The sequence below is a fragment of the Populus trichocarpa genome, chromosome 18, assembly GCF_000002775.5.
Source record: "Populus trichocarpa isolate Nisqually-1 chromosome 18, P.trichocarpa_v4.1, whole genome shotgun sequence".
Lineage (NCBI taxonomy): Eukaryota > Viridiplantae > Streptophyta > Magnoliopsida > Malpighiales > Salicaceae > Populus > Populus trichocarpa.
Genome location: NC_037302.2, coordinates 14357224 through 14384146, shown reverse-complemented (window position 1 = coordinate 14384146; position 26923 = coordinate 14357224). Strand labels below are relative to the sequence as shown.

Here is a 26923-nt window from a genome sequence, read left to right as displayed (position 1 = left end):
CTTTCATCAAAACATCAAAGATTTTCAAAACAAAAAATGTCTTTTGCTTTCAAAAATTTTCTAAAAATATCTTTGAAAATATTGTTGATTTTTAGGCATTTATTTTATCAAAGTGAATTAATATTTGGTTGTATTTTTTACAAACCCAGTATTAAAATACCCGATTTGCGTCAAAGCGTACAAAAATACATATTTTTAAAAAAATGTTTTGTTTTAAAATACGGCCTAGTCTCTCCAATATATATATATATAAATATTATAACATCATATTTTCACACAACAAAAGAAATTTCAAAACAATATATGTATTAGCATGCATTTTGGCTTTAATAACCAGTTTATTCAAGCCATGAGAACTAGGCCAATATTTCAAAAAATTCTAAAAAATCTTTTTTTCTTTGGGATTACTAATTTATACGTAAAACATATTCTTGATATTACAAATATGTGTTTTTAGACATTAGAACGGTTAGGCTTTACCCGATAAGATAAGGACCTCCTTATTGAGGAGGACTTTTCTTGAACCGTAGATGGACCAACAACTAGGAAACACACGAAAACACCTTAAATTTTATCAGACAATAAAACGATGCAGCTTACCTTAGGTAGGGCGTATTTGGGGTGCTAATACCTTCCCTTTACGCAACCAGTCCCCGTACCCGATCTCTGAGACCAGTTAGGGTTCCTAGTAACCAAAATACTAGGTGGCGACTCCCACACCATTTTTCACTACTAGGAGACAACGAATTCCTTGTCTCCCCATATTTACCAGATATATATATCCCCATCACACATTCAAGGGTGGACGATCGCCGCGACGTCGCTCACGTGCGACAGAATGGCGACTCCACTGGGGACCTTGTGGATTAAGCTTTGTTTTTGTCTGATTTGTTTTTATTTTCGTGTGTTTATTGTTAATATGCCTTTCCTTTTGTTACCTGCTTATACGCTTTAAATATTTTTACACACATTGTTCATGCATTCATAGAACTGTCTCATACATCTTATAGAACTGTCACATGCATCACATACTTTGATTATTGAGAGCACACACAAACTTTAAGTTAAGTGGGGGACTAGCAGCTTACCTTACGACTGTTAGTCAAGGTTTAAGTTTGTGTAAACCCCAACTCTTCGCTGAGTGCTTAGACTGGTAATGGTTGGTACATGTGACCATCTCATTGCCTACAAGCCCCCATATTGCCTCCACGAGGGCAATCACTGGGACAGCAAGAGACCCTTTTTAGAGACTGAATAGCCAACCTACCCTCGTCAAACACAAAAGATTTAGAACCAGGCTATAGGGTGTATGCCCCCACAAAATACATTTTTGCATAACACAACCTAAACCATAAAGTATTTGGTTTTCAGGTCATTTTGAAACGATAAGATGGCCATCATTACCAAATTTACTACTGTGGAATATGGGCAGAATTCTGAATTGTCGCAACTATCAGAAGGAGATTGCTCTAGATATGATGCAAGGAAGCTTCCAGTAGTCAAAGACCTGAATTGTGTAGTATATGAGATGAAGAGAATATTGGGCCATAGTCAGAATATTGATGAGGCGGCATTTTTTGGGAAGTATGGGCGATTATTGGAAATTGCAAAGATAGGAGTATTGAATCCAGCAATTAAAGCTTTGATTAACTTTTGGGATCCCGATTACAGATGCTTTTCCTTTGGAAATGTGGATTTGTGTCCCACTATAGAGGAATATGGAATGTTGATGGAGTTTCCCAAACACCTGCACCAAGTTTATTTTCCTTTGAGAAATGACAAGGTGATTCCTGAGTTGTCGAAATTATTGAAGATTCCACATCTGAGCAGATTTTTAGAGAAGAATGGCAGCGGTTTAAAGTGGAAATTTTTGGAGGTTGAACTAGAAAAGAAAAAGGAGCAGTGCGTCTCAGTGCTAGAAAGAGACAGGTTAATCGCTCTGGGGATCTATGGTCTCGTGTTATTTCCAAGCTTAAAAGGGGTTATAAGTCTAGAAGCTGCTGCTGCATTCGTGGAATATGAAAATACTCATGTCAACCCTACAACTGCCATATTAGCTGAGACCTTGCTGACCCTCAACCATTTTAGAAAAACAGGGAAAGGCGCAGTAAGATGTTGTACTCAGTTATTATACATCTGGATGGTAAGCCATGTTGAAACCAAGAAGCCGATCTTTAATAATTTTTGGTGGTTTAACCAAAAACCTTTGAAGATAGTAGAGGAAGAAGAATGGGGAATCCTAGGTGATCAAGGTTGGATGAAAAAACTGCAAGAGTTACCTAATAGCAACTTTAGTTGGAAGGCCCCTTGGGTTAAATCAGTTGATGTCATAGTAAGTTGTGGACAAAAATGCTGGGTACCTTTAATTGGGATCACAGGTTATGTCAGCTACGCTCCGGCTCTGGTGGTAAGACAATTAGGTGGCATACAACACATCCCAAGAACTGTGGGACTTGCTGAATTTTCCGGGTTTTTTAAGGATCAATCCGCGCGAGAAGTCCTTGAAACCATCAAACAAGATTGGAGCCAGTTGACTCTAATTCAAAAGGAGTCAGAAAGTTTGAGAGACCTTAGCTCAAGTGAAGGATATGAAAAGTGGAGGAATTTGACCCCGATTGCCGCTTCGAAAAAGCCATGTTCTGAAGATGGGCCTTCACGAATTAAAGAAGGGTCATTAAAAAGAAAAAAGGGCAGTTATGAGGAAGACCTTATAGAGCAAATAGAAAGGCTACAAAAAGAATTGGGAAAGAGTAAGGGAGATAAAGCAGCATTAGAAAAGATGATGATGGAAGGAGATAAAAGCAGAGTGTTTCTAAACGAACAGCTCAAAGCCAAAGATGCGAAAATAGGGATGTTGGAGCTGCAATTGAGCAAAGGAAAGGCCGTAATAGAAGAGTCTGAGAAAGAAAGAGGAAGACTGATTTTGGATTTGATGCAAAGCAGCTCTGAGTTGGAAGCATTGAAAGCCGACTTCGATGGCTATCAAGAGAATGTTGAGTACAATCAGGACAAATTCTTGCATGTTAAAGCAGAGTTATTAGACCGAATTGAGAAGTATGATGAGTTAAACAAGAAATATATGATGATAGAAAGTCGGCTAGCTGAATTACAAGAGTTCGAAAGAAAGGGGAATGAAGAAGAGGTTTTGAAGGCAGATTTGGCAGCTAAGAAAATTGAAATTAGAATGTTGAAGGTGAAGTTTGACAAAGAACGAGAAAAGGTGAAACAGTTGACCAACAGGTTGGAAGTTTCAGAAAAACATAAAGAACAGATCGACACCAACAACAATACCTTGAATCGGAATAACATGTTGCTTATAGAGAAGATGGCCAAGGTAGATGAGCAAATGGATGAAGCTGCCATTCACGCACGAATTATTAGAGCCAATGCTCGAAGGGTGGGAAGGGACATCTTTCGTTATCGACAAAGCTTGGCTGAGACAGATGCCTTTTTAGAGAAAATTGAGAATCGAGGCCTCGCTTTCCTACCAGTGGCTAGAGATATGGATGAAGAGGAAGATTGATGTATTTATCTTTTTATTATTTTGTACCCTCTCTTCAAGAGATGTATTAGCCAATATTAATGAAAAGGGGCTTTGACCCATCTTTTATAAATATAAGCCTACCAAAGCAGCAGCTTGAGCACAACTACTCCTGATAAGGAACGTGACAAAAAGAGTCCATGCCCATTACACAAGAGGAATGTTGGCCATCGATCGTTTTTTTTTAAAAAAACAAGTTTCTAAGAGTATTCATGCATTGTTTCTTTATCATACATTCATTTACATTTTTTTCATGCATCCCAGACCGTGAAACATAGGTCCCACATCCAAAATCCACAACACCCGGTCTCGAGCGAGAATGGAGAACGAAGAAAGAGCTCACTTAGAGTCACATTATCAGACCGAGTTGGAGTCTGTAAAGAATGAAGTTTCTCGGCTAACCGACTTACTTGAGCAGCTTCTAAGGGCTAAAAATGGGGAGGGAACATCAGCACGACAGCTTGAAGGAGCGCCAGCAGTTCACATTCCTCAAGCATCTCAAAACCAGGGGGCAAACTCGGCCAATGAACAACAGTTTGTGCCTATTACTCCTATCCTACCACCTCATACTCCAGTCACTGTTGACCTAACAACGGAGGGAGTCCCGGATAATAGGTCTCCCAGTTTGATAGACCAAGACAAGCTATTTGCTCTGGAAGAAAGATTAAGGGCAGTTGAGGGTAATGACTGGTTTGACCCTATGCGAGCAGCCGAAGTATGTTTGGTACCAAACATCGTGGTACCAAAAGATTTTCGCATACCAGAGTTCATTAAGTATACCGGTCTGGAATGCCCAAACACTCACCTTCGATCCTACTGCAACAAAATGGCGGAAGTAATTCGTGATGATAAAATGCTAATCTATTTCTTTCAAGATAGCCTAGCAGGATCCGCTTTAAGCTGGTACATGAGGTTAGACAGCATCAGGATCAAGAGCTGGAGAGACTTGGTGGAGGCTTTCCTCAAACAGTACAAGTTTAACATGGAAATCGCTCCTGATCGAACAAGTCTAATGGCAATGGAGAAAAGGAGCCAGGAGTCAGTAAGGGCTTATGCGCAAAGATGGAGAGATGAGGCAATGCATGTCCAACCCCCTTTGATAGAAACGGAAATGGTGAGCTTGTTTGCCAATACCTTCAAAGCACCTTATTATGAGCACCTAATGGGTAGCTCCTCTCAACATTTCTATGATGCGGTACGCATAGCTGAGAGAATAGAACAAGGGATTAAAGCTGGGCGAATAGCGATGCCAGTGGAAAAGAAGGGTTTTATTGGAAGGAAGAGAGAAGGCGATGTTAACAATTTGGAAGACGGGTATAAGGGCAAGAAAGTAGATTCCCACAATCCACAAGTACCTACCTCTCAATTCTCACGCATAAACTTTAACCAATCTTTTTCCCCTAATCGAACAAATAACCAATCAAACTACCAAAATCACTACCAAAGACCCCATACGAGATACCCTTCAGAACAACTACCACCGCTACCCATGCCTTTGAAGGACATGTACGCCAAACTTTTGAGCATTGGGCACATAGCTCCTATCCCTACACTACCATTACAACCACCATTCCCAATTTGGTACAAGCCCGAGTTAACTTGTGAGTACCATGCAGGTAATCCTGGGCATGGGATTGAAACCTGTTACGCTTTCAAGAAAAGATTGCTGGAGCTTATTAAGATAGGATGGGTATCCTTTGAAGACAAGCCCAATGTTAATTCAAACCCGTTGCCTAAACATGCCTCAAGTAGTAGTGGAATAGGCATGATAGAAGTTGGAAATCAATGCAAGGTGCTGAAGGTGTCTGTGGAAAAGATGTACTACATGTTAGTAAGATCAGGATTTCTAGAGGCAAATATGGAAGGCCATTCGGAGGGAGGTAGTTATTGTGAGTTCCATGGAAGAGATGGACACTATATTGAGGATTGCATCGAGTTTTGCGAAAAGATTGCAAAAATGTTAAAAATGGGGCAATTGAGAATTGAACCCATGGAGAACAGGGGTGAGGTGAGTATGATGGAAGGTCAGATGGAGATGACAGGAGTATGCAGGGTCCAACAAACAGCTAATGGTCCCCCAAGGCTAATCTTGGTTAAACCGTCCTACACAAAAGGGAATCACAATGCCATGCCGTATAATTATGGTTATGCCTCCAACGTTCAAGCTCCTCTTCCTTTGTTCCAGACTGAGATAAGTGGGCTGACCAGGAGTGGTCGTTGCTTTACTTCCGAGGAGTTGAGGAAGGAAAAGGGTAAAGAAGTGGTAGATCTTGACAAAGCACTAGAAGTTAATAAGCCAGTAACAGAAGAGGAGTCGAATGAATTCCTGAAGTTGATCAAGCATAGTGAATATTGCATAGTAGATCAACTAAAGAAGACTCCAGCTAGGATCTCCCTTATGTCCCTGATACTCAGCTCTGAGCCGCATCGAAACGCCTTGCAGAAGGTATTGAATGAGGCATATGTACCCCAAGACATTGAACATAAAACCATGGAGCATCTAGTGGGAAGGATCCATGCAACTAATTACCTGTACTTCACGGCTGATGAGCTTGATGCTGAAGGTACCGGACATAACAAGCCCTTATACATTACGGTTAGGTGTAAGGATTGCCTCATAGGAAAAGTACTCATTGATAATGGCTCGGCCCTTAACGTGTTGCCAAAGCACATGCTGGAAGAAATGCCGATCGATGAATCCCATATAAAGCCAAGTACTATGATGGCCAGAGCATATGATGGCTCGCCTAGGCCAATAATTGGGACTCTAGAAGTGGAGCTATATGTGGGACCACAAATGTTCCTAGTAACACTTCAAGTTATGGATATCCATCCTTCCTATAGTATGTTGTTAGGAAGACCTTGGATTCATGCAGCGGGGGCAGTAGCTTCATCATTGCACCAATGCCTGAAGTATATCATGAATGGGATGTTGGTAACTGTCAAGGCTGAGGAGACAGTATCCATGATAAAGAATGTAGCTGTGCCTTTTATCGAAGCGAATGATTGCAAGGATAACAATATCCATGCCTTTGAAATTGTGAACACTAACTGGGTGCCGGAGAACACAGTGCTAAGAAGGCCAAGGATCTCAGAAGCAGCAAGGATGGCAAGTCTTTGCTTTTTGAACCGCGGGATCCCATTTCAGTATAACTTTATTATCAAGATACCAGAAGGGGTTAATCTGGCATGGATGAAAATTGCTGCTCAAAAATTTGGGTTAGGGTACCAACCTAACCAAAAGGATTATCGGTGGGCTGCTGGTCGGAGAAGGGCAAGAAGGATGGCTAGAATTAAAGGAAGAGAGCCTGATGAAGAAAAGCTAGAAATCCCTCCCCTTAGCGTGTCATTCCCAAAAGCTGCATACATAATGCAACATGATAAAGAAGCCGAACGCCTTGATCAAGAGCTGTCAAACATGAGCATAAATACCTTGGGGGAAAACAAGGTGGAAGGAGATGACATGAAGACAGTAGCAAGAAAGGGAGACGAAGCACTCCCACAACTGACGGTCTACACCATAGAAGAAGTCTCCGCCAAGACCTTTGTGCGCAAGTTGGCTCAAGACGAGAAGTTTCAGAATTGGGTGACCCAAGAAGCTCCAGTGGTTTTCAAAATGTAAACCAATTTTGTTTGTCTTAACATGCTTTTGTCATTGCTTTGTTTGGTTTTCATTTATTTTCGCTAGTCGACAATCAAGGCTCAATTGTCGGTTAGACTTTATGTTTGTCATGGAGCCCACTTTTTCTTTAAATAAATTGTGAGATCATGCACTTTTCACAAATTGCCTTCTTTTTTATGCATTTACACCAAACACTTCCCGCTTTCAGGAATCCTGAAAGCGGATCTCCTACAACATCACATATATTTAGCATCAAGAATAAATGGCCAAACTTGAACGAGCATGTGGTAGCTATGGAAGAAGAAGAATGGGATGAAAGCAATATTAGTGAATTCACCAGGCTAGTAGAACAACAGGAACAAACTTGGAAACCTGCTGCAGAGGAATTCGAAACCATCAATGTGGGTAGTGATCAGCTCAAGAAAGAGTTGAAAATAGGTACCTTAATTACTTCTGAACAAAGGATAAAAATGATCACCCTATTACAAGAATATTCAGATGTCTTTGCTTGGTCCTATGAAGATATGCCTGGTTTGGATACAAATATTGTAGTACACAAGATACCGTTGGAAGAAGGCTGTAAGCCAATCAAGCAGAAGCTGAGGAGGGCCCACCCGGATGTCTGGATCAAGGTCAAGGCAGAACTCGAGAAGCAATGGGATGCTGGCTTTCTAGAAGTAGTTAGATATCCACAATGGGTATCTAACATTGTTGTGGTACCTAAGAAGGAGGGGAAGATTAGAGTATGCGTGGATTTTCGGAATTTGAATAAAGCTAGCCCCAAAGATGATTTTCCTCTACCACACATAGATGTTTTAGTGGACAATGCTGCCCGGAGTTCCACATATTCCTTTATGGATGGTTTTTCAGGATACAACCAGATAAAAATGGCTCCGGAGGATAAGACGAAAACAACTTTTGTCACACCGTAGGGAACATTCTGCTATAAGGTCATGCCATTTGGATTGAAGAATGCAGGAGCAACCTATCAAAGAGCAATGGTGACTTTGTTCCACGACATGATGCACAAGGAAATTGAGGTGTATGTAGACGACATGATTGCCAAGTCTAAAAGAGGAGAGGATCATGTTGAAGTTTTGAGGAAGTTGTTTGAGAGATTGAGGAAGTATGAATTAAGGCTCAATCCTGCAAAATGTTCATTTGGAGTTAAATCGGGTAAGCTGTTAGGATTTGTGGTAAGTGATAGAGGTATAGAGGTGGATCCAGATAAAGTAAGGGCCATCCAAGCTATGTCATCCCCTAAGACGGAGAAGGAAGTAAGAGGATTCTTGGGAAGGATAAACTACATTGCTCGGTTCATAGCTCAGTTAACAACGACGTGTGAACCAATATTCCGACTACTAAGGAAAAAGAATCCTGGAACCTGGAATGAGGAGTGTGAGGAGGCATTCAATAAAATCAAGCATTATTTACAAAATCCACCTTTACTGGTTCCTCCGGTATCAGGAAAACCTCTAGTACTATATCTAACAGTAACTGAAGCAGCCATGGGATGTGTATTGGGTCAGCATGATGAAACCGGAAGGAAGGAAAGAGCTATTTATTACTTAAGTAAGAAATTCACTGAATGTGAGTCTAGATACACGGAGATAGAAAGGCTTTGTTGTGCGTTGGTGTGGGCAGCAAAGAGGTTGCGGCATTATATGTTATACTATACCACTTGGTTGATTTCAAAAGTGGATCCTCTGAGGTATATTTGTAACAAGCCATTTCTCTCAAGTCGAATTGCAAGGTGGCAAGTTCTATTGGCAGAATATGACATAGTATACATGACAAGGAAAGCCGTAAAAGGAAGTGCAATCGCGGACCATCTGGCTGATAATGCTGTTGAAGATTACGAACCTTTGATTTTTGACTTCCCTGATGAAGATATATTGTCAATAGAGAAAGAAGAAGAGAAGACAGATTGGTGGACGATGTTTTTTGACGGTGCAGTGAATGTATATGGTAACGGGGCCGGTGCGGTAATAATCTCTCCAGATAAGAAACAGTATCCAGTTTCGGTTAAACTACATTTCGAGTGCACCAACAACACAGCTGAGTATGAAGCTTGTATCCTCGGGTTAGAAGCGGCATTAGAGTTGAAGATAAAGAAGTTAGATGTATATGGAGATTCAATGTTGATTATCTGTCAGGTTAAAGGGGAATGGCAGACTAAGGAGGAAAAGTTAAGGCCGTACCAAGAATACCTATCCACGCTAGCAAAGGAATTTGAAGAAATTAGATTCACCCATCTGGGAAGGGAGGGGAATCATTTTGCGGATGCTTTGGCCACACTAGCTGCTATGACTACCATTGATCTCAAGTGCAAAGTACAACCGGTACACATTGACATTAGAAATGACCCAGCTCATTGTTGCTTAGTTGAAGGAGAGATAGACGGACAGCCTTGGTATTATGATATCAAGAACCTTGTGCAAAATCAGGAATATCCGATGGGAGCTTCCAAAACGGATAAGAAAACCTTGAGAAGGTTGGCTATAGACTTCTATTTAGATGGAGAGATTTTGTACAAAAGATCATTTGATGGAACCCTGCTAAGGTGTTTGAATGAGGCAGATGCTAGAAAGGCATTGCGGGAGGTCCATGAGGGGATTTGCTCAACCCATGCTAGCGGACATATGATAGCAAGGAAAATCCAAAGGGCTGGTTATTTTTGGATGACACTAGAGAAAGACTGTATCGACTATGTCAGGAAATGTCATAAATGTCAAGTTTACAGTGACAAGGTCAATATGCCACCAGCTCCTCTATTTAATCTGATATCTCCTTGGCCATTTGCAATGTGGGGAATCGACGTGATCGGACCTGTTAACCCAAAAGCTAGCAACGGTCATAGATTCATCCTTGTGGCTATTGACTACTTCACCAAATGGGTGGAAGCTAATTCGTATGCCCATGTAACACAGAAGGTAGTGAAGAGGTTCATAGAAAAGGATTTGATTTGTCGATATGGTCCTCCGGAAAAGATAGTGACAGATAATGCACAGAATTTCAATGGCAAAATGATAGTGGAGCTGTGTACTAAATGGAAAATCAAGCATTCGAATTCCTCACCATACCGACCAAAAATGAATGGCGCAGTAGAAGCCGCCAACAAGAACATCAAGAAGATTATTCAGAAAATGGTAGTCACATACAGAGATTGGCATGAGATGTTGTCATTCGCTCTTCACGCATACCGCACTACAGTTAGGACCTCGACGGGAACAACTCCATATTCTTTGGTGTACGGTATGGAAGCAGTGATGCCTTTGGAAGTAGAAATCCCGTCGTTAAGAGTATTGATGGACTCCGAATTAGAAGAGGCCGAGTGGGCCAAAGTGAGATATGAGCAACTGAACCTGATCAGTGAAAAGAGGATGGCTGCAATATGTCATCACCAACTGTACCAGAAACGAATGGCCAAGGCATATGATAAGAAGGTTAGACCGCGGTTGTTTCAAGAAGGGGATCTAGTATTGAAGAAAATATTGTCACTACCTGGAGACGATCAAAGCAAATGGGCACCGAATTACGAAGGTCCTTACATAGTAAAGAAGGCATTCTCAGGAGGAGCACTGAAGTTGGCTAGAATGGATGGAGAAGACCTAGCTCGACCTGTGAATTCTGACTCTGTAAAAAGATATTATGCTTGATGTAGGCTCTTAAATCAATAAAGCAAAGTTTGGCCATTGACTTCTTTCTCTTTTGCATTGATCTCACAACAGTCATTTTTGCATGAATCCCAACAGTGCATGTCTTGTGTTATCTCATTTAAAAAGTTTAGCATCGGCTGAACGAATTTCTTCTCTCTATAAAAGCCTAGACTAGAATCACACCCCTACACTGGGGGCAATAAGAGATATTTTCATGTACGAAAGCCTATAGATTTTAAAAACCAAGCTAAAACATTTGACAAAAGCATGACAAAGAGGCAATGACAAGTCATACATTTTGAAAAAGGGCTATTTGAAGAAAGTCAGAGATTTCTTCTCCAAGAATATGATCGGAGGCAACACGAGAGATGAATCCAGCATACGACTTCAAAAGCAAGCTCATGTTAAGAGGGAATCTCATGAACTCGAAGAAGATGATGGGGCCTATGTTTCAAAACCAGGTACGAATGCATGCATGGCATTTAATCATAAATCATTGCATATATGTTTTTTTGGATCGTTACAGGAGGAGACCTTAATACATTCCAACAAAATTGAAGACGAAGAAAAAAAAAATCATTGAGTTGATTCTAAAACAACAAGAAGAGAAAATAATAATGTTCAAACCCTGCCATCAGGCAGAGCGACATCGAGCAAGCGGTAAAAGGGAATCGCCAGAGGGGACTCCAGGTTAACCGATTTACAAGATAGATTTTTTGGTTTTTGATTAAAGGAGATCGCCAGAAGGGATCTCATTATTTCAGCTTCGAATAAAAGGGAATCGCCAGATGGGATTCCAAGTTGTCTTAGATCGCAAGAGGGGATCTTGTATTTCGATATTGGTCAAAGAAGGTCGCCAGAAGGGACCTCGCGTATCGCTTTGAATAAAAGGAATCGCCAGATGGGATTCCAAGTTAAAGGAGATCGCCAGAAGGGATCTCGTGTTTCGCTATTTGAAGGTCGCCAGATGGGACCTCGTATTACCTATTGAAAAAAAAAAAAAAAAAAAAAGGAATCACCAGATGGGATTCCAAGTTGATTAAAGGAGATCGCCAGAAGGGATCTCGTGTTTCATTATTTGGAGGTCGCCAGATGGGACCTCGGTTTTCATGAATAAAAGGAATCGCCAGATGGGATTCCAAGTTGATTAAAGGAGATCGCCAGAAGGGATCTCGTGTTTCACTATTTGGAGGTCGCCAGATGGGACCTCGGTTTTCATGAATAAAAGGAATCGCCAGATGGGATTCCAAGTTGATTAAAGGAGATCGCCAGAAGGGATCTCGTGTTTCACTATTTGGAGGTCGCCAGATGGGACCTTGGTTTTCATGAATAAAAGGAATCGCCAGATGGGATTCCAAGTTGATTTAAGGAGATCGCCAGAAGGGATCTCGTGTTTCATTATTTGGAGGTCGCCAGATGGGACCTCGGTTTTCATGAATAAAAGGAATCGCCAGATGGGATTCCAAGTTGATTTAAGGAGATCGCCAGAAGGGATCTCGTGTTTCATTATTTGGAGGTCGCCAGATGGGACCTCGGTTTTCATGAATAAAAGGAATCGCCAGATGGGATTCCAAGTTGATTTAAGGAGATCGCCAGAAGGGATCTCGTGTTTCATTATTTGGAGGTCGCCAGATGGGACCTCGTTTTTCATTGAATAAAAGGAATCGCCAGATGGGATTCCAAGTTGACTAAAGGAGATCGCCAGAAGGGATCTCGTGTTTTGCTATTTGGAGGTCGCCAGATGGGACCTCATATTACCTGTTGAGATAAAAGGAATCGCCAGATGGGATTCCAAGTTGACTAAAGGAGATCGCCAGAAGGGATCTCGTGTTTTGATATTTGGAGGTCGCCACAGGGGACCTCATATTTCGTTTGAATAAAAGGAATCGCCAGATGGGATTTCAGGTCGATTAAAGGAGATCGCCAGAAGGGATCTCGTATTTTGCTATTTGCAGGTCGTCAGAAGGGACCTCATATTTCAACATTGGTTACAAGGAATCGCCAGATGGGATTCTAAGATTTTTTGTTAAAGGAGATCGTTAGAAGGGATCTCGTATTTCAATATTGGTTAAAAGGGAATTGCCAGACGGGATTCCAAGTTGAGTAAGCAATAATTATAGATTTTGGTTTAGAGAGATCGCCAGAAGGGATCTCAAGATGATAAATTTTGATCATAGTTTTTGAAGTTAAGGAGGATTGCTGTAAAAGACAAGTTTCAGGTCAATCAAGCTTCAACCAGATCAGTTTTGGGAGTTCCGTTTAGGGTTTATCTTTATAAAACTTACTGCGCAAAACCTCTGCTCCGTAAGCATTATAAAGAGGGGGCATCTGTTGTAACCCATTTTTGGGTCCCCACAAAATATATATAAAAATATGTATATAGCCAAAGGAGGTTAAGAAAAAATAACAGGAGGCAGAAGCGCTCAGAAAATGGTTGGAAAATCGATCAATAAGGTTAAAAATACAAAGATTGGATTTTTGACATTATATTCTTGAAGGAGGAGAGCCCTGTTGAGAAGGAAAATTTGAAATTTGAGGAGAAAAGCCCAAATTTGGATGTTTATGGACTTAATTTGATTTTTAAATGAATTTATAGGGGATTTGATTGCAAGAAAAATTGATTTTTAAGTCAATTTGGGCTTTAATTAGAAGAAATTTAAGTTCTGGGGCCAAAATATATTTTTTAGGAATTTATTAGGTCAAATCAGGGGCCTAATTGCATAAATATTGAAGTTTAAGGGCCAATTAGGGACTTAATTGAGAAAATCCGAAACCAGGGACCAAATTGGAAGAGGCGCGTAAATGGAGGGGCTGGAATTAATTGATTCAGGGGCCTAATTGAAGAAATTAGAAGTTTTTTTGATCAATTAAGGGCTCAATTGCATAAATCAGAGACCAAGGACTAAAGTGAAAAACGCGGCCAACAAGAGGGACGGAGACCGAAATTGGCAGGGATGCAATTGAAGAAAGAAAAGATGATTGAGGGCTGATTTGAAATTTGGCGCGTTTTGGCGCCACATTTAAATGAAACGGCGCGTTTTCTCCAAAACGACGCCGTTTCATACATTCAAAAACAAAAAAAAAAAGAAAGAGCAGAACGGTGTCGTTTTGAACGACACTGTTCATCTTCTTCCCCCGATCACGCAGCGGGGAAGAAGGAGAAAGGGAAGCTTTAATTTGAATTTCTGCCGGCCACTCTCTCGCCTGGAGCCCACCGACCGGACACAATGGCCGACCAACCACCGCGCACCACCCACCGAACCTCGGCAGCCGCGCCCAATGGCCGACCAGCCGGCTGCCCCCCATGAGAGCTGTAAAAAACAGCGTCCTTGGCCTCTATAAATAGAGGCCAAGAACGCTGAAACGAGGGGGAGGAAAAACAGAGAAAGAAAGGAGAGAAGAGAGGGGAGGAAGAAGGAGAACAAAACAAAAAAAAAACAGAGGAGAGAGAGAGGAAGAACCGAAAGAAGAGAGAAACCGAGAGGAGAGAAAAACATAAAAAATAACAGAGGAAAGAAAAACAGACTGAGAGAAGAGAGGGAAGGGAAGAAAAAGAGAAGACCGAAACATAGGAAGAAAAGGCGAAACGGACGTTCGGAACAGCTGCAGCGCCGCCTGGAGCCGCCGTCCGAGAGCTACGCCACCGCCACCAACCTCTGCCGCAGCACCGCCAGCGACGCACAGCCTCCTCCGCGCCAGGTAACTTTTCTTCTCATTCTCGCGTTCATTTCTTTTTCCTTCCCCGCATGCAGAACGAGTAGCGTTCTGCATGCAGGGGTGGGGGAAAAATAATTCCCCCCGCCCCGTTTCGGCTTGGGCCAGGCGGATCCTGGCCCAGCCCTGTCTTCTGGGCCGGGTCTGGCCCAGAAGAAAATGTTTTTTTTGGGCCGAGATCGGCCCAACCCAGTTTGGGCCGAAATCACCCACCAATTTTGGGGCTGAGTCCAACCCAGTGGTTTGGGCCGGCCCAGCCCGATTTAATATTATTATATATATATATATATTATATTTTGTATTATTTATATATATATATATATATATATGAAAAAATTATAAAAATTTGCAAAAATTATAGAAAAATATAGGTGATTTTGTTGTAATATTATTACTGTATTTTGATTAATATTGGTTGGTATTTTACACTGTAAAGATACAAAATCCGGTATTAAAATACCCGGCTTTCATCAAAACATCAAAGATTTTCAAAACAAAAAATGTCTTTTGCTTTCAAAAATTTTCTAAAAATATCTTTGAAAATATTGTTGATTTTTAGGCATTTATTTTATCAAAGTGAATTAATATTTGGTTGTATTTTTTACAAACCCAGTATTAAAATACCCGATTTGCGTCAAAGCGTACAAAAATACATATTTTTAAAAAAATGTTTTGTTTTAAAATACGGCCTAGTCTCTCCAATATATATATATATAAATATTATAACATCATATTTTCACACAACAAAAGAAATTTCAAAACAATATATGTATTAGCATGCATTTTGGCTTTAATAACCAGTTTATTCAAGCCATGAGAACTAGGCCAATATTTCAAAAAATTCTAAAAAATCTTTTTTTCTTTGGGATTACTAATTTATACGTAAAACATATTCTTGATATTACAAATATGTGTTTTTAGACATTAGAACGGTTAGGCTTTACCCGATAAGATAAGGACCTCCTTATTGAGGAGGACTTTTCTTGAACCGTAGATGGACCAACAACTAGGAAACACACGAAAACACCTTAAATTTTATCAGACAATAAAACGATGCAGCTTACCTTAGGTAGGGCGTATTTGGGGTGCTAATACCTTCCCTTTACGCAACCAGTCCCCGTACCCGATCTCTGAGACCAGTTAGGGTTCCTAGTAACCAAAATACTAGGTGGCGACTCCCACACCATTTTTCACTACTAGGAGACAACGAATTCCTTGTCTCCCCATATTTACCAGATATATATATCCCCATCACACATTCAAGGGTGGACGATCGCCGCGACGTCGCTCACGTGCGACAGAATGGCGACTCCACTGGGGACCTTGTGGATTAAGCTTTGTTTTTGTCTGATTTGTTTTTATTTTCGTGTGTTTATTGTTAATATGCCTTTCCTTTTGTTACCTGCTTATACGCTTTAAATATTTTTACACACATTGTTCATGCATTCATAGAACTGTCTCATACATCTTATAGAACTGTCACATGCATCACATACTTTGATTATTGAGAGCACACACAAACTTTAAGTTAAGTGGGGGACTAGCAGCTTACCTTACGACTGTTAGTCAAGGTTTAAGTTTGTGTAAACCCCAACTCTTCGCTGAGTGCTTAGACTGGTAATGGTTGGTACATGTGACCATCTCATTGCCTACAAGCCCCCATATTGCCTCCACGAGGGCAATCACTGGGACAGCAAGAGACCCTTTTTAGAGACTGAATAGCCAACCTACCCTCGTCAAACACAAAAGATTTAGAACCAGGCTATAGGGTGTATGCCCCCACAAAATACATTTTTGCATAACACAACCTAAACCATAAAGTATTTGGTTTTCAGGTCATTTTGAAACGATAAGATGGCCATCATTACCAAATTTACTACTGTGGAATATGGGCAGAATTCTGAATTGTCGCAACTATCAGAAGGAGATTGCTCTAGATATGATGCAAGGAAGCTTCCAGTAGTCAAAGACCTGAATTGTGTAGTATATGAGATGAAGAGAATATTGGGCCATAGTCAGAATATTGATGAGGCGGCATTTTTTGGGAAGTATGGGCGATTATTGGAAATTGCAAAGATAGGAGTATTGAATCCAGCAATTAAAGCTTTGATTAACTTTTGGGATCCCGATTACAGATGCTTTTCCTTTGGAAATGTGGATTTGTGTCCCACTATAGAGGAATATGGAATGTTGATGGAGTTTCCCAAACACCTGCACCAAGTTTATTTTCCTTTGAGAAATGACAAGGTGATTCCTGAGTTGTCGAAATTATTGAAGATTCCACATCTGAGCAGATTTTTAGAGAAGAATGGCAGCGGTTTAAAGTGGAAATTTTTGGAGGTTGAACTAGAAAAGAAAAAGGAGCAGTGCGTCTCAGTGCTAGAAAGAGACAGGTTAATCGCTCTGGGGATCTATGGTCTCGTGTTATTTCCAAGCTTAAAAGGGGTTATAAGTCTAGAAGCTGCTGCTGCATTCGTGGAATATGAAAATACTCATGTCAACCCTACAACTGTCATATTAGCTGAGACCTTGCTGACCCTCAACCATTTTAGAAAAACAGGGAAAGGCGCAGTAAGATGTTGTACTCAGTTATTATACATCTGGATGGTAAGCCATGTTGAAACCAAGAAGCCGATCTTTAATAATTTTTGGTGGTTTAACCAAAAACCTTTGAAGATAGTAGAGGAAGAAGAATGGGGAATCCTAGGTGATCAAGGTTGGATGAAAAAACTGCAAGAGTTACCTAATAGCAACTTTAGTTGGAAGGCCCCTTGGGTTAAATCAGTTGATGTCATAGTAAGTTGTGGACAAAAATGCTGGGTACCTTTAATTGGGATCACAGGTTATGTCAGCTACGCTCCGGCTCTGGTGGTAAGACAATTAGGTGGCATACAACACATCCCAAGAACTGTGGGACTTGCTGAATTTTCCGGGTTTTTTAAGGATCAATCCGCGCGAGAAGTCCTTGAAACCATCAAACAAGATTGGAGCCAGTTGACTCTAATTCAAAAGGAGTCAGAAAGTTTGAGAGACCTTAGCTCAAGTGAAGGATATGAAAAGTGGAGGAATTTGACCCCGATTGCCGCTTCGAAAAAGCCATGTTCTGAAGATGGGCCTTCACGAATTAAAGAAGGGTCATTAAAAAGAAAAAAGGGCAGTTATGAGGAAGACCTTATAGAGCAAATAGAAAGGCTACAAAAAGAATTGGGAAAGAGTAAGGGAGATAAAGCAGCATTAGAAAAGATGATGATGGAAGGAGATAAAAGCAGAGTGTTTCTAAACGAACAGCTCAAAGCCAAAGATGCGAAAATAGGGATGTTGGAGCTGCAATTGAGCAAAGGAAAGGCCGTAATAGAAGAGTCTGAGAAAGAAAGAGGAAGACTGATTTTGGATTTGATGCAAAGCAGCTCTGAGTTGGAAGCATTGAAAGCCGACTTCGATGGCTATCAAGAGAATGTTGAGTACAATCAGGACAAATTCTTGCATGTTAAAGCAGAGTTATTAGACCGAATTGAGAAGTATGATGAGTTAAACAAGAAATATATGATGATAGAAAGTCGGCTAGCTGAATTACAAGAGTTCGAAAGAAAGGGGAATGAAGAAGAGGTTTTGAAGGCAGATTTGGCAGCTAAGAAAATTGAAATTAGAATGTTGAAGGTGAAGTTTGACAAAGAACGAGAAAAGGTGAAACAGTTGACCAACAGGTTGGAAGTTTCAGAAAAACATAAAGAACAGATCGACACCAACAACAATACCTTGAATCGGAATAACATGTTGCTTATAGAGAAGATGGCCAAGGTAGATGAGCAAATGGATGAAGCTGCCATTCACGCACGAATTATTAGAGCCAATGCTCGAAGGGTGGGAAGGGACATCTTTCGTTATCGACAAAGCTTGGCTGAGACAGATGCCTTTTTAGAGAAAATTGAGAATCGAGGCCTCGCTTTCCTACCAGTGGCTAGAGATATGGATGAAGAGGAAGATTGATGTATTTATCTTTTTATTATTTTGTACCCTCTCTTCAAGAGATGTATTAGCCAATATTAATGAAAAGGGGCTTTGACCCATCTTTTATAAATATAAGCCTACCAAAGCAGCAGCTTGAGCACAACTACTCCTGATAAGGAACGTGACAAAAAGAGTCCATGCCCATTACACAAGAGGAATGTTGGCCATCGATCGTTTTTTTTTAAAAAAACAAGTTTCTAAGAGTATTCATGCATTGTTTCTTTATCATACATTCATTTACATTTTTTTCATGCATCCCAGACCGTGAAACATAGGTCCCACATCCAAAATCCACAACACCCGGTCTCGAGCGAGAATGGAGAACGAAGAAAGAGCTCACTTAGAGTCACATTATCAGACCGAGTTGGAGTCTGTAAAGAATGAAGTTTCTCGGCTAACCGACTTACTTGAGCAGCTTCTAAGGGCTAAAAATGGGGAGGGAACATCAGCACGACAGCTTGAAGGAGCGCCAGCAGTTCACATTCCTCAAGCATCTCAAAACCAGGGGGCAAACTCGGCCAATGAACAACAGTTTGTGCCTATTACTCCTATCCTACCACCTCATACTCCAGTCACTGTTGACCTAACAACGGAGGGAGTCCCGGATAATAGGTCTCCCAGTTTGATAGACCAAGACAAGCTATTTGCTCTGGAAGAAAGATTAAGGGCAGTTGAGGGTAATGACTGGTTTGACCCTATGCGAGCAGCCGAAGTATGTTTGGTACCAAACATCGTGGTACCAAAAGATTTTCGCATACCAGAGTTCATTAAGTATACCGGTCTGGAATGCCCAAACACTCACCTTCGATCCTACTGCAACAAAATGGCGGAAGTAATTCGTGATGATAAAATGCTAATCTATTTCTTTCAAGATAGCCTAGCAGGATCCGCTTTAAGCTGGTACATGAGGTTAGACAGCATCAGGATCAAGAGCTGGAGAGACTTGGTGGAGGCTTTCCTCAAACAGTACAAGTTTAACATGGAAATCGCTCCTGATCGAACAAGTCTAATGGCAATGGAGAAAAGGAGCCAGGAGTCAGTAAGGGCTTATGCGCAAAGATGGAGAGATGAGGCAATGCATGTCCAACCCCCTTTGATAGAAACGGAAATGGTGAGCTTGTTTGCCAATACCTTCAAAGCACCTTATTATGAGCACCTAATGGGTAGCTCCTCTCAACATTTCTATGATGCGGTACGCATAGCTGAGAGAATAGAACAAGGGATTAAAGCTGGGCGAATAGCGATGCCAGTGGAAAAGAAGGGTTTTATTGGAAGGAAGAGAGAAGGCGATGTTAACAATTTGGAAGACGGGTATAAGGGCAAGAAAGTAGATTCCCACAATCCACAAGTACCTACCTCTCAATTCTCACGCATAAACTTTAACCAATCTTTTTCCCCTAATCGAACAAATAACCAATCAAACTACCAAAATCACTACCAAAGACCCCATACGAGATACCCTTCAGAACAACTACCACCGCTACCCATGCCTTTGAAGGACATGTACGCCAAACTTTTGAGCATTGGGCACATAGCTCCTATCCCTACACTACCATTACAACCACCATTCCCAATTTGGTACAAGCCCGAGTTAACTTGTGAGTACCATGCAGGTAATCCTGGGCATGGGATTGAAACCTGTTACGCTTTCAAGAAAAGATTGCTGGAGCTTATTAAGATAGGATGGGTATCCTTTGAAGACAAGCCCAATGTTAATTCAAACCCGTTGCCTAAACATGCCTCAAGTAGTAGTGGAATAGGCATGATAGAAGTTGGAAATCAATGCAAGGTGCTGAAGGTGTCTGTGGAAAAGATGTACTACATGTTAGTAAGATCAGGATTTCTAGAGGCAAATATGGAAGGCCATTCGGAGGGAGGTAGTTATTGTGAGTTCCATGGAAGAGATGGACACTATATTGAGGATTGCATCGAGTTTTGCGAAAAGATTGCAAAAATGTTAAAAATGGGGCAATTGAGAATTGAACCCATGGAGAACAGGGGTGAGGTGAGTATGATGGAAGGTCAGATGGAGATGACAGGAGTATGCAGGGTCCAACAAACAGCTAATGGTCCCCCAAGGCTAATCTTGGTTAAACCGTCCTACACAAAAGGGAATCACAATGCCATGCCGTATAATTATGGTTATGCCTCCAACGTTCAAGCTCCTCTTCCTTTGTTCCAGACTGAGATAAGTGGGCTGACCAGGAGTGGTCGTTGCTTTACTTCCGAGGAGTTGAGGAAGGAAAAGGGTAAAGAAGTGGTAGATCTTGACAAAGCACTAGAAGTTAATAAGCCAGTAACAGAAGAGGAGTCGAATGAATTCCTGAAGTTGATCAAGCATAGTGAATATTGCATAGTAGATCAACTAAAGAAGACTCCAGCTAGGATCTCCCTTATGTCCCTGATACTCAGCTCTGAGCCGCATCGAAACGCCTTGCAGAAGGTATTGAATGAGGCATATGTACCCCAAGACATTGAACATAAAACCATGGAGCATCTAGTGGGAAGGATCCATGCAACTAATTACCTGTACTTCACGGCTGATGAGCTTGATGCTGAAGGTACCGGACATAACAAGCCCTTATACATTACGGTTAGGTGTAAGGATTGCCTCATAGGAAAAGTACTCATTGATAATGGCTCGGCCCTTAACGTGTTGCCAAAGCACATGCTGGAAGAAATGCCGATCGATGAATCCCATATAAAGCCAAGTACTATGATGGCCAGAGCATATGATGGCTCGCCTAGGCCAATAATTGGGACTCTAGAAGTGGAGCTATATGTGGGACCACAAATGTTCCTAGTAACACTTCAAGTTATGGATATCCATCCTTCCTATAGTATGTTGTTAGGAAGACCTTGGATTCATGCAGCGGGGGCAGTAGCTTCATCATTGCACCAATGCCTGAAGTATATCATGAATGGGATGTTGGTAACTGTCAAGGCTGAGGAGACAGTATCCATGATAAAGAATGTAGCTGTGCCTTTTATCGAAGCGAATGATTGCAAGGATAACAATATCCATGCCTTTGAAATTGTGAACACTAACTGGGTGCCGGAGAACACAGTGCTAAGAAGGCCAAGGATCTCAGAAGCAGCAAGGATGGCAAGTCTTTGCTTTTTGAACCGCGGGATCCCATTTCAGTATAACTTTATTATCAAGATACCAGAAGGGGTTAATCTGGCATGGATGAAAATTGCTGCTCAAAAATTTGGGTTAGGGTACCAACCTAACCAAAAGGATTATCGGTGGGCTGCTGGTCGGAGAAGGGCAAGAAGGATGGCTAGAATTAAAGGAAGAGAGCCTGATGAAGAAAAGCTAGAAATCCCTCCCCTTAGCGTGTCATTCCCAAAAGCTGCATACATAATGCAACATGATAAAGAAGCCGAACGCCTTGATCAAGAGCTGTCAAACATGAGCATAAATACCTTGGGGGAAAACAAGGTGGAAGGAGATGACATGAAGACAGTAGCAAGAAAGGGAGACGAAGCACTCCCACAACTGACGGTCTACACCATAGAAGAAGTCTTCGCCAAGACCTTTGTGCGCAAGTTGGCTCAAGACGAGAAGTTTCAGAATTGGGTGACCCAAGAAGCTCCAGTGGTTTTCAAAATGTAAACCAATTTTGTTTGTCTTAACATGCTTTTGTCATTGCTTTGTTTGGTTTTCATTTATTTTCGCTAGTCGACAATCAAGGCTCAATTGTCGGTTAGACTTTATGTTTGTCATGGAGCCCACTTTTTCTTTAAATAAATTGTGAGATCATGCACTTTTCACAAATTGCCTTCTTTTTTATGCATTTACACCAAACACTTCCCGCTTTCAGGAATCCTGAAAGCGGATCTCCTACAACATCACATATATTTAGCATCAAGAATAAATGGCCAAACTTGAACGAGCATGTGGTAGCTATGGAAGAAGAAGAATGGGATGAAAGCAATATTAGTGAATTCACCAGGCTAGTAGAACAACAGGAACAAACTTGGAAACCTGCTGCAGAGGAATTCGAAACCATCAATGTGGGTAGTGATCAGCTCAAGAAAGAGTTGAAAATAGGTACCTTAATTACTTCTGAACAAAGGATAAAAATGATCACCCTATTACAAGAATATTCAGATGTCTTTGCTTGGTCCTATGAAGATATGCCTGGTTTGGATACAAATATTGTAGTACACAAGATACCGTTGGAAGAAGGCTGTAAGCCAATCAAGCAGAAGCTGAGGAGGGCCCACCCGGATGTCTGGATCAAGGTCAAGGCAGAACTCGAGAAGCAATGGGATGCTGGCTTTCTAGAAGTAGTTAGATATCCACAATGGGTATCTAACATTGTTGTGGTACCTAAGAAGGAGGGGAAGATTAGAGTATGCGTGGATTTTCGGAATTTGAATAAAGCTAGCCCCAAGGATGATTTTCCTCTACCACACATAGATGTTTTAGTGGACAATGCTGCCCGGAGTTCCACATATTCCTTTATGGATGGTTTTTCAGGATACAACCAGATAAAAATGGCTCCGGAGGTCTATCCATAGAATGCAAATAAGACAGATGACCTCATCAAGTAATATATTTGAGGTCTTGAAATCTCTGAAAATTATTGGCCTATCCATAGAATGCAAATAAGACAGGGCTTGAGCCATTTCTGTTGCAATCATCAGTCTTGTTTCCCAAGGAAGTTGCTGATCAGATCGTTCTGAACATGCAGAAAAACAAGCAGTGAAAGAAATGAAGGTTTGTGGCTATGAAATTAGCAAACATTTGCTCAATATCTCTAAAATGTAACAAAGTTTAGCAGTCCTTACTTCCAAACAAATGGTAATTTAAACTACCCTTCTCCATGAATTCATAGACAATAAGCAACTCTCTATTTTCTTCTTCCTGACAGTATCCAAGCAACTTCACAATGTTGGGATGAGAAAGCTTTGCCAAGAAACCAACCTCTGTCTGTACCAGTGACATATAAAGGAAGTACACACTAAAGGATCAAACATAAAAATATAGAGAATATCACAGGAAGGTAACAACCATATATCACAAAGATTTTACATGGTTCGTCTATGCCTATTTTCATAATTAAAGAGAAATTTTACTATAATCGGAACCAGTACAAGTTTTGAAGAACTATCAAACCCGAATCTCAGATACATCTAACCCTCATGGCACACTATGAGTTTCTCATGCTAGCTCTCTTTTTAGCACACAAGAACATAACAGATCATCCTTAAAAAAAAATAAAAAAACCAGGCCTAAATTGGGAATATATCTTAGTCATAATCCTAATCTTTTTCTAGACAAAACAATCACAAGTCTTTCATTGTACTGTGTGAGTTAAAATTGAAGTCCTTATACAATAAAGATTTGAATTCATGCCACATCTCAACAAATTATTATCCTTTTTTAATTGCAAACAATACAGCTAAATTTCTGGACTGAAATGCACAAGTTCAGCAGTCACCAGAAAATAAATATTAAATCAAGACAGGAGGCTCATCTAATGAAACCTCTCATTCTGATACTAATCATGCATATTTGGCTAACTGAAGACTCCCAAATTGCAAGATCAACAATAAAATACAATCACCTGCCACTGTCTAAGTCCTTGCTTGCTATTTGAACCCAATTTCTTGACAGCAATGCGCAATTTCCTACTTTTCTTAAAAGGCACCTTTTCTTTTAGTGAACCCTTGTAGACACTGCCAAACCCTCCCTTTCCCAGGACCATGTCATTTCTAAAATCGAAGGTTGCTTCCTTCAATTGTTCCAACGTGAAAACTTTCAACTTTGACGGAAGGGCTGGGATTTCGATGTCCTCGGGGACATTTTTACCCCGAATAGCATCCTTTGCTTGAGAAATCCATGTTGTAAAATTGGTGGTGGCTATAGAGAACCAGCTGTTGCCAGAGACATTGCTAACAAGAAAAGATATATCACCTGAATAAAACATGTATCAGTTGTACAAACTGGAATCTCTATGACCTGAAGCAAGCTCCCTAATTCAACATCTCATCAAGGGTCTAAAGAAACCATGTATAGAAATTAAAACCATGCACCAACATATCACAGTCTAGTTCAAAGTGAAAATAAAAAAGAAGATAAAAACAGAATGCTTTGAATTACAAATAGCTTTCCTACAAGCTGGCCTAGGAAAATATTGAAGGAAAATGTGCAGAATGGTGTCATGGTTAATTAGACACCAACCTTCAATGAGATGTCCAGGAGGGGTAGGAGCTGCGTCTGGGTCAATTAATGGATCCGGGGCTGGTGCTGATGCAGAAGCTGGTGCTGGTGCAGGGGATGGATTTGGCTTGGCACTCCAACAAATTCCCATAAAAAAGAATTCTATGATTCTATCTATCTTTTAGTAAATGATCCCGCTCACGCTCAGCAAGGTTTATTTTATTTTGAAATACAAGTGGTGGACTTGCTAGATACATGTTTCATTGACTCGCATGTCTTTGTCTATGAAGTATAAACAATAATTCTCCTCCACACATTCTTATTTTATTTTGATTATACATTTGTTTTTTATTTTATTTTTTAGTTACCGTTCATAGAGGTTTTTAGTTACCGTAGGTCCGTAGTGAAGGGATGTGAAAATGATAATAATAATTTATTAAGATATAGAAGGTTCTAAGTGCATGTTTGAAGCTGCAACTGCATTTACAGTAAAATATTATTTATAAGTGTTTGGTTAAATATTAATTATATTTTTATTGTTATGGTCCCACTAAGGCTACAAGAAGACGCTCTTCACTATTTAGTAAACTTATCGAAAATGTCGTGCAGGGTAGCCTGCTTTTTCCCTTCTTTTTTTTTTTTTTTTTCTTCTTCTTCTGCTGCTACATGAAGACGCTCTTCAATATTTATGGGTCGGATCTAGTCCAGCCCAAACCTAAATGTATTGAATTGGATTCGATCCAGTAAAATAAAACAAATCCAACAACATTTCTTAGATATTATGTTTTATTCAAAAAACTAGTGTTTAACATTATTCAATTACATTACATAATTACATTAGAAAGAGATCACATGATAATATAATATTTGCAGAATTTGATCGCAATCCCAATTTTTTTCCAGATGATATTTTACATGATGTTGTTGCACGCTCGGGAAGCCATGGAAACTGTAGTCCTTCTCGGACGGATTTTGTACGTGATGGAATTGCAGATAGTTTAATGGAACAATAAAAAATACTTTATATAAAATATTGTTTATTTCATGATGTAATAGTACTAGTTAAATCTACAATATTTCAATCAAAAACCATCAATATTAATATATGTCTTTTTTAGTTATTTTATAACCTCAATTTGAAAAACATCCTTAACTAAACACATTAAACTATTTTTTGTTCAACCTTAATTTCAACCACAGTTTTAATCAAATATATATTTTACCAAACCAACATCAACTAAAAGTGCTTTTTAAAAAATAACTTTTTCCAAACCACAACCACAAATGCTACTACAATACCAAACACTAGAATATTTTCATACTAAAGTGAAAACTTGTAAAGTGTCAAGTAGAAAAACCGGGTGTTTATGCAAAATATTTTTATAATTAAAAATATATTAAAATAATATATATTTTTATTTTTAATATCAACACATCATATAATAGGATAATATATCCATTTACACATTAAATTTAGATTCTCTGTATTTAGAAAAAAACAAATTCTTTAAACTGAGTTTTGTCAATTTTTCTACCTTGGTTAATGGGCTTTAGCCATAGAACTCTTTAATGATATGATAATATTCACTTACATGCTGAATTTAGATTCTCTGTATTGACCAAAATCATTGAACTGAATTGTGTCACTTTTTCTATCTTATAAAATTTAATTTAAGATGCATATTAAATAGATTTTTTAATGAAATGTAAAAATAAAAAAATCAAGAAAATAATCTACTTGATCAATTCATGATATCAAGAATATTCTTCGCGTTATTAAAGAATACATAATAATAAATAAGTTGAATTGTGTATTTATATTTATATTTCACACTTCCATAAATATCACACAATTCCCATTTTATACCCAAAATCATCGCAATGGAGATAAATTACCATTAACACTTGAAGAGTTCAGAACTAGGCTTAATTCCACATGGAGAATGGTATTGAAACGCACAGTCCGCTTGCCTCTCGTTTGGACACTGTTCAAGATAATATGGACTCATCAGTGTCATTTAACAATGCATCATTGCTAGGAATAAGTTTCATTCTGAAGACAGAGCTGATTTTTTAAGCAAATTGTCAGAGAAAATCATTCGAAACTCTTTTAACCATCATGTTGGTCATCATTCGAGACATTGCTAACAAGAAAAGATATATCACCTGAATAAAACATGTATTAGTTATACAAACTGGAATCT

The 26923-nt window shown here is 39.9% G+C and overlaps 2 protein-coding genes across 7 annotated transcripts in view; both read right to left on the bottom strand.

Moving 5' to 3' along the window:
• Positions 1–24953, bottom strand: part of LOC7484046 (probable serine/threonine-protein kinase PIX13) — a 32912-nt gene extending 7959 nt beyond the window's left edge. The window contains exons 1-4 of one of the 5 annotated variants that reach the window (XM_052448917.1): positions 24741–24953; positions 24124–24473; positions 23345–23486; positions 23096–23235 (exon numbers count right to left, since the gene is read on the bottom strand). In XM_052448917.1, coding sequence (XP_052304877.1) covers positions 23096–23235; positions 23345–23486; positions 24124–24473; positions 24741–24870 — 762 coding nt within the window. In that variant the 5' untranslated portion in view covers positions 24871–24953. The remainder of the gene's footprint in view (positions 1–23095; positions 23236–23344; positions 23487–24123; positions 24474–24740) is intronic. The other 4 variants (XM_052448912.1, XM_052448913.1, XM_052448914.1 and 1 more) reach the window with 4 other exon arrangements.
• The window catches only part of LOC7490480 (probable serine/threonine-protein kinase PIX13), a 62595-nt gene that overhangs the window by 18204 nt on the left and 17468 nt on the right, over positions 1–26923 (bottom strand). The window lies entirely within an intron of this gene.